We start from the raw sequence: 6,138 nt of genomic DNA on the forward strand, positions 1-6,138 counted from the left end.
CCCCTTTCTTATAAACTTTAAGGCCTTTCGCACACAGACGAGCACGTGCGTTTGAGAATATGATGGATTGTACAGAGGCATGATTTGCCAATAACCTTCTCCAATTGTTGTCCGGACTGAAGGTCGATGGAAAATAAATCTCCATGGATAGCAAGAAGACTATCCTTGCTTAGCATTCAAAAGACATTTAAAAGTCTTTTTAAAACATTAGGGACAAAACCCAACAGTGCAAATGCATCCAGATTCAAGTTCAAATGTGTTTCGGACCATATGCACGCTTGCTCCACTTTTCCAACCAAAAAATACTACCAAAAAATGTGTTCTTAACTAGTCCTTCTTGACTAGTAGTGCCAAAAAGATTTGTAAGGTTCAAGATCTACAATTTCTTATAGAAAAGTTGAACTTTGATTAGAGCCTTTGTTCTCACCCAACTCTTATGGAGAAGAATTACTTGCAAAAGGATCATGAAAATAAGCTCCAGGAAAGAGAAGAAAGGAAAATAAAAATAACCCCCCCAAAAGGGGCAAGAAAAAGGGTGACCACCCACCCACCAAAAGGGTTGGCAAGGTGGGGGGCAAAAAAAAGGACATCAAATCCCAAAAAGGGGAGACCCCAATTGAAGCCACCTAAAATAGGGTGGACAAGGGATCGGGACTTCAATAGGTGAATGCATGGTAAGGTGGACCCTCAATACCTAGGTGCAAGCAACATAATTTTTTTTACCATGATTACCTTGATGAGCATGATTATAATGATTACCTTGATGAGCATGATTACCTTGATGAGCATGATTATAATGCATGGTAAGGTGGACCCTCAATACCTAGGTGCAAGCAACATGATTTTTTTTACCATGATTACCTTGATGAGCATGATTATAATGAGCCCATTTCCTCTAAGAGATAAGCAAATGAACCTCACACACACAATCGACTGAATTTTTATATGGACCATCTGATCTAACTCTGTTCACCTCCCCAGTCCTTTGACAGCTAGGAAAGTTGGAAAAGTCGGCCTTATTAGCTGAGAAAATGGCTGCTTGCCATTTTCTGAGCCAAAACAGCCGCCTTCTCCACTTTCTCTAAAACGTCAAGGTCGCGGGTCAGTGGAGATCTAATCTCCACCGCCTGATCGAATCCCTCTAAAACTCTAGAAGTGACCCCCAGAATCCGGTGACCTGAAATCCCAAATCTGGCGACTAAAACCCGCGTGGCACCTTCTCGCCAACCTTGACAGTCAAGAAAGGACACGTGTTGGCCCTTCCTAGTCAGAATCCGACCGGCTTGCTCCCGAAAAGAGCTCCCCATGGCCCTTCCCTATTCTCTCTCTCTCTCTCTCTCTCTCTCTCTCTCTCTCTCGCTCTCTCTCTCTCAGAATCCGACCGGCTTGCTCCCGGAAAGAGCCTCTTCCCTACTCTCTCTCTCTCTCTCTCTCTCTCTGCTTCTCTCTTCTCTCACGCTTTCTGCCCCTCTATAATTCCCACTGCCAAACAACCAATGAACCAGCATTACACTTGCCTGCCCTAAATGTTGGGTTTCTATTGTCTAAACCTTTTTCTGAAGAGAGAGAGTATCTCCTATTGCTAGTTTTGTGATTCTTAGGTTGTGATGTGGTGAGGGTATCTTCTGGAGTTTAAACATCCAATAAAAGCAGAAGCTATACCCTTTGTATGAACAGATCTTCTTGCTTAGAGAGAGTCCAGATCAGAAGAGACCGATGGTCTCAAACATGAACGTGATTGTGAAATTGCATGGACACGTTATCAAACAACACAGGCACCAAGGATAAGTAACAACACACGCTCGAAGCACTAGCCGTGCCTGCAAGCTTTTGTAGCCCTAACAAAACAGTTGAATTTCTTGAGTATAGCATATACAAATATCAATACTTTCAAGGTATTCATACCAGGGGTTTACATCTGCTGATTGCTGTAGCAACGGGTGTACCCTGCTTGAAGAGAGTTCCAACTTAGCCTTGATTTGCTACCGCATAAGCAAGATGTAAGTTTCAAAACGTTATCAGCTGGTCAGACATGTCCTGATCCACAATAGGTGCTGCTTTTGGAGCAGCAGAGTTGCAAACGATAATATCTAGCAGAAAACCGGTGAGAAATAGTACAAGGTTGAAGCATTCGAAAATATAACTCACAAAACCCCAGATAGAGCACCATCAAATATGTATCTCACAGACATCCAAAAGATAGCTGGGAAATCACAAAATAGTTTTTTCACGGCAAGAAAAATTGCTTAAGGGACTGTTTGTTGTTGGTGTTTGCTTTTCTTCCTCCACTTCATGCTGCAACTTGAGGGACTGATGGTTTTTTGCTGCAACTTGAGGGACTGATGGTTTTTTGCTTTTCTTCCTCCACTTCATGCTGCAAGAAAACTGCTAGACGGACTGATTGTTGTGTGATTCTTCTTCTTGCCTAGAAGTGATACAAGTGAAGGGAGAAGCTTCTTTTTTTTCTGGACCAAAGCTTGCTCTGTTGAGTGACTGCCCTTCTCCATTGCCGGAATCTTGATGTTTAACACTTGGCCTAAGGACTCAGGTTGTGGAATCTGGGAGGCAATCAAGGGAGGAAAGTTACCCTTCATATGCAGATAATTTTCCTGAGCTGTTGTAAAGGGAACTCTGGCTTGTTGCTGGAGTTCCTTCTCCCTCCATCTCCTCATTTCAGTCTCTACAGCCCATTTAGCAGCTTCAGCCATTTCTGCTCTGAGAAGAGCTTGATCTGTTGAGCTTTTCAGAGTGCCCATATCCGCATTTAAGGTTTCTAGTGTCTGATGTGCCTTCGACCCATCTACCTTCAAGGCATCTACCTGAGTAACAGCTGCAGCCCCTTCAAGCTCCTGTCTCTCATACAGTCCCTTCCTCAAAGAAGCATACTCTTCTTTAGATACAGTGATGCCCACTCCACCTGCTTTCAAAGAATCATACTCTTCTTTAGATACAGTGATGCCCACTCCACCTGCTTTCACTGCATCTACCTGAGTAACATCTGCAACCAGCCTCATCCCTTCAAGCTCCTCTCCCACACACAGTCCCTTCCTCAAAGCATCATACTCATCTTTAGATACAGTGATGCCCACTCCACCCCCTACTTCTGAAGCTTTAGCAGCATTTGCTTCTTCAAACAGCTCCTTGAACCTTCCCAAAGCTGCCCTCTCAGCACCTTTTGCTGCCTCAGCTTCCTTCAGAATTGCTTGCAGCTTGCTGTCTGCAGTATTCATGGCAGCTTTGGCCTGCTCTGCATCCAGAGCAGCCCTGTGTGCTTCTTCTTTCATTGCCTCTGCGGTCTCCTTTGCTTCTTGCGCTTCAGCCTTGATCTGTTCTATGGTTTGAGAGAGGCCCAGGATAGCTTCTTTCGCTTTGGACTCAGCTGCAAGAGCTGCTGTTAGCTCAGCTTTTGTCCTCGTAAGCTCACATGCCAGTGATGTAGCTGTTGCGGTTGCGTTTGCCTCTCTCTCCCTCAGCTCTGCTAATGCTTTCCTCGTTGCATCCAACTCATTTTGCATTGCCTCTACAGCAGCCTGGAGCGAAGCCAAATCCAGCGCTGTAGGAGGAGCAATCGCAGAAGTACTAGCGCTTCCTGGCACCTGTGTCGTCGCAAGCTCTAACTTCGCTCGGTCAAGTGTTGCAAATGCATCAGCTGCTATCTCAGCCACCCTCGTTTCAGCCTTCTTCGCAGCCATCAATTCCCCACGTAAGAGCGTCAACTCCTCAGTTGCAGCTGCCAGTTTCAGCTCAAGATCACTAACAAGGGCGCAGTCCTGCTCTGAAGCGTGCGTAGGGCGTTGGTCACAACCTTCTCTTCTGTCTGCTCTCTTGGCAGCAAGAAGTGCTTCTCTTTCTTTGTTTGCTTCTATACACGCCAATCTTACCAGTAGCAAAGATTCGTTTGTTCCTGAAATCTCAGTGCTTAGTTCTTCCACTCTTTTGGCATTGAATTCGGCTGCAGCAAGGGCCTCTTCTGCTTGCCTGATGGCACTTTCTTTCTCATTGACTGAGTCAACAAGCTCTTGCTGTAGTTTCACCATTTCTTTCTTTACAGCTTCCAATTCAGCCACAGCTGTCATATGCTGCTTTTGAGCGGCCTTCAACTGAACCTCCCAAACAACATGCTTTTCGTCTGACTGCGAAGTTCTTTGTTTGATCTCATCTGCATTTAATTTGGCTGAAGCATCATGAACTTCCGTTTGTCTTGATGAATACAACTGCATAGGCATCGCTCCTAAAAGGTTCCTTGCATCCTTGAGCTCTGCAAGAGCCTCTGCTTTATCTTTCTCAGAATGTGTGAGCTGGAGCCTCATCCTGTGTAACTCCTCCTGTAACTCATGCAGCTGTGCTTCCTTAGCTCCATGCTTCTGTAAAAGGGTTGAAATGTGACAAGTTGGAGAGATTGGTTGAGACAATTTGCAGGACTGAACTTCCACTCAAAACTAAACATCGGCAGGTGAAGCCATACCTCAGGCAATCTGCATTTCCTCGCATCTATCTTTTCCCCGAACAAGCTAACGGCAGCCTTGACAGATTGAAAAGGCAATGTGGTATCAATCTCTGCCCTTTCCCGGCTGCACGGAGACGTATCATCTGCCATGCTGGAGCTCTCCCACCTTCCAAGACTCCAAAAGCAAGCGAATTAATTTAAATGGATGCAAGCAAGACATCTTACGCTCCACAAACCCATAGAACCACAATGCGACATAAAGAATCCTTCAATTGACGAAAGCATTTTGGCGAATTTCCATGGGAATTGCAATGGTGGATTGGTCATGACAAAAAAATAACATATGAATGCGTTAGATACCAATAAAGATGTGCTGGTATAGAATTCGGGGCGAAATCTTCAGAAATCTGTGAGCGGTTCGCTTTGATAAACTTTCGGGACTAAAGTTCCTACAGATGTTAATCTCATGTTTTGATCTTTCAGAACCCTTAAGGATCGGCCAGTCCGGATAACAGTACTTGTCCGTCTGATGAGCTATTTGATCTTTCCTTGGATTTCTGTAAATTTAAACAGACAAAACGGAACGTTACGGTCGGTGAAGGCTATCTGAGTGCGATCACTCGTGGGATTCTGTTATGTTGTTTATCGCCCACTTCTATATGAGACTTCAACTACCTCACAGAAAATCCCGCAACTTCTCGCCACAAATGTCACGCTTTGATGATAGTTGCGTAAATAATAGCAGAAAGGGAAGGGGCAGGCAACTGTTTGCGAAGCCATCGTCTCTAGTAAAATAAGATAGAAATTCAAAGTTGGTATGAAGATAGAAGATTGTAGGCCTGAAAGCTGAGCAGCGACTCACGTCCCGAGATACACCGTGGTAATGCAGAAGCGATACAGACCAGCAAGATGAGCGAGGTCACAAAGCAACAGAGACGAAATCATATATCACACGCTCGTTAATCAGTGACGGAATGCATAAACACCACAGCGATACGGTGGGTGTGAAACGTTGTTCCAAAAGCGCAATTTTTTGGGCAGGAAAGCTGCGAGATATGACGATGTGGGCAGCAAAAACGCACCTGGAGGAAGCTGTGGGTTGGTCTGAGTGGAAATAAATTGTTCTTGGAGGTAGAGAGGCTACCGATTACATGTCGCCAGAGGAGAGAAAGAGTGTAAGGGAGCTAAGAGAGCCACAAATAGATTACCCAAGTGATAAGAGTCGTAAAAAAGAAGAGCATAGAAGCAAGGCTGAGATGAGAAAAGCAGAGGCAATACTGAGAAGCAAATCGAGAGAGACACAGAGAGAGAGACAGAGAGACACAGAGACACAGAGAGAGAGAGAGAGAGCGAGAGAGAGAGAGAGAGGTTAAAACGTGGAGCAGGGGAAGAGTAGAAGGCCAGGATAAGCAAGGTATATGGGTAGTAAGTGAGGGTTGTTGAGAGTAAGCAAGTTATGGTTGTTGAGAGTCTGAGTAGCAATGCAGGAAGAGAGGGCGAATTGGAATTGAGTGTGTTTGGAGGAAGGCTGATGAGGGATTATTCTTCAAGGCAAGGAAAACTAATTAGCAATTTACCAGGATGTGTGTGGGTTCCCAATAAACTCGTTTAGTGATGTGGGTTACAGAGCAACAGAGGCTATAATGCTGTGTGTATATTTTGTGTGTGTGTGTGTGTGTGTGTGTTTTTCT

The 6,138-nt window shown here is 44.9% G+C and overlaps 1 protein-coding gene across 4 annotated transcripts; it reads right to left on the reverse strand.

Annotated features, from left to right (window-relative positions):
* Positions 1-1,841: 1,841 nt before the first annotated feature.
* LOC147881155 (protein WEAK CHLOROPLAST MOVEMENT UNDER BLUE LIGHT-like 1) lies at positions 1,842-5,936 on the reverse strand. Of its 4 annotated transcripts, XM_087370179.1 has the most exons (5): positions 5,530-5,936; positions 4,808-5,004; positions 4,466-4,613; positions 2,969-4,364; positions 1,842-2,917 (listed from the first exon to the last, which is right to left on the reverse strand). In XM_087370179.1, the coding sequence occupies exons 3-5, from the start codon at positions 4,595-4,597 to the stop codon at positions 2,370-2,372; spliced, it is 2,076 nt and encodes a 691-aa protein (XP_087226305.1). In that variant the 5' UTR covers positions 4,598-4,613; positions 4,808-5,004; positions 5,530-5,936; the 3' UTR covers positions 1,842-2,369. The 4 variants fall into 4 exon arrangements, with proteins under 4 accessions (XP_087226305.1, XP_087226302.1, XP_087226303.1 ...); XM_087370176.1 differs by having other exon boundaries at positions 1,842-4,364; XM_087370177.1 differs by having other exon boundaries at positions 1,842-4,364; positions 4,808-5,232.
* Positions 5,937-6,138: the final 202 nt, after the last annotated feature.

The sequence above is a fragment of the Dipteris shenzhenensis genome, chromosome 31, assembly GCF_047967505.1.
Source record: "Dipteris shenzhenensis isolate YYH24624 ecotype China chromosome 31, Dip_SZ_1.0, whole genome shotgun sequence".
Taxonomy (NCBI): Eukaryota; Viridiplantae; Streptophyta; class Polypodiopsida; order Gleicheniales; family Dipteridaceae; genus Dipteris; species Dipteris shenzhenensis.

What these genes read in the sequence shown, in the direction of transcription:
- LOC147881155 (XM_087370178.1), bottom strand. Translation starts at nt 4,597, where the DNA reads ATGGCAGATGATACGTCTCCGTGCAGCCGGGAAAGGGCAGAGATTGAT. An exon ending in GGAAATGCAGATTGCCTGAG is followed by an intron (nt 4,365 to 4,465) that starts GTATGGCTTCAC and finishes ACCCTTTTACAG; the next exon opens with AAGCATGGAGCTAAGGAAGC.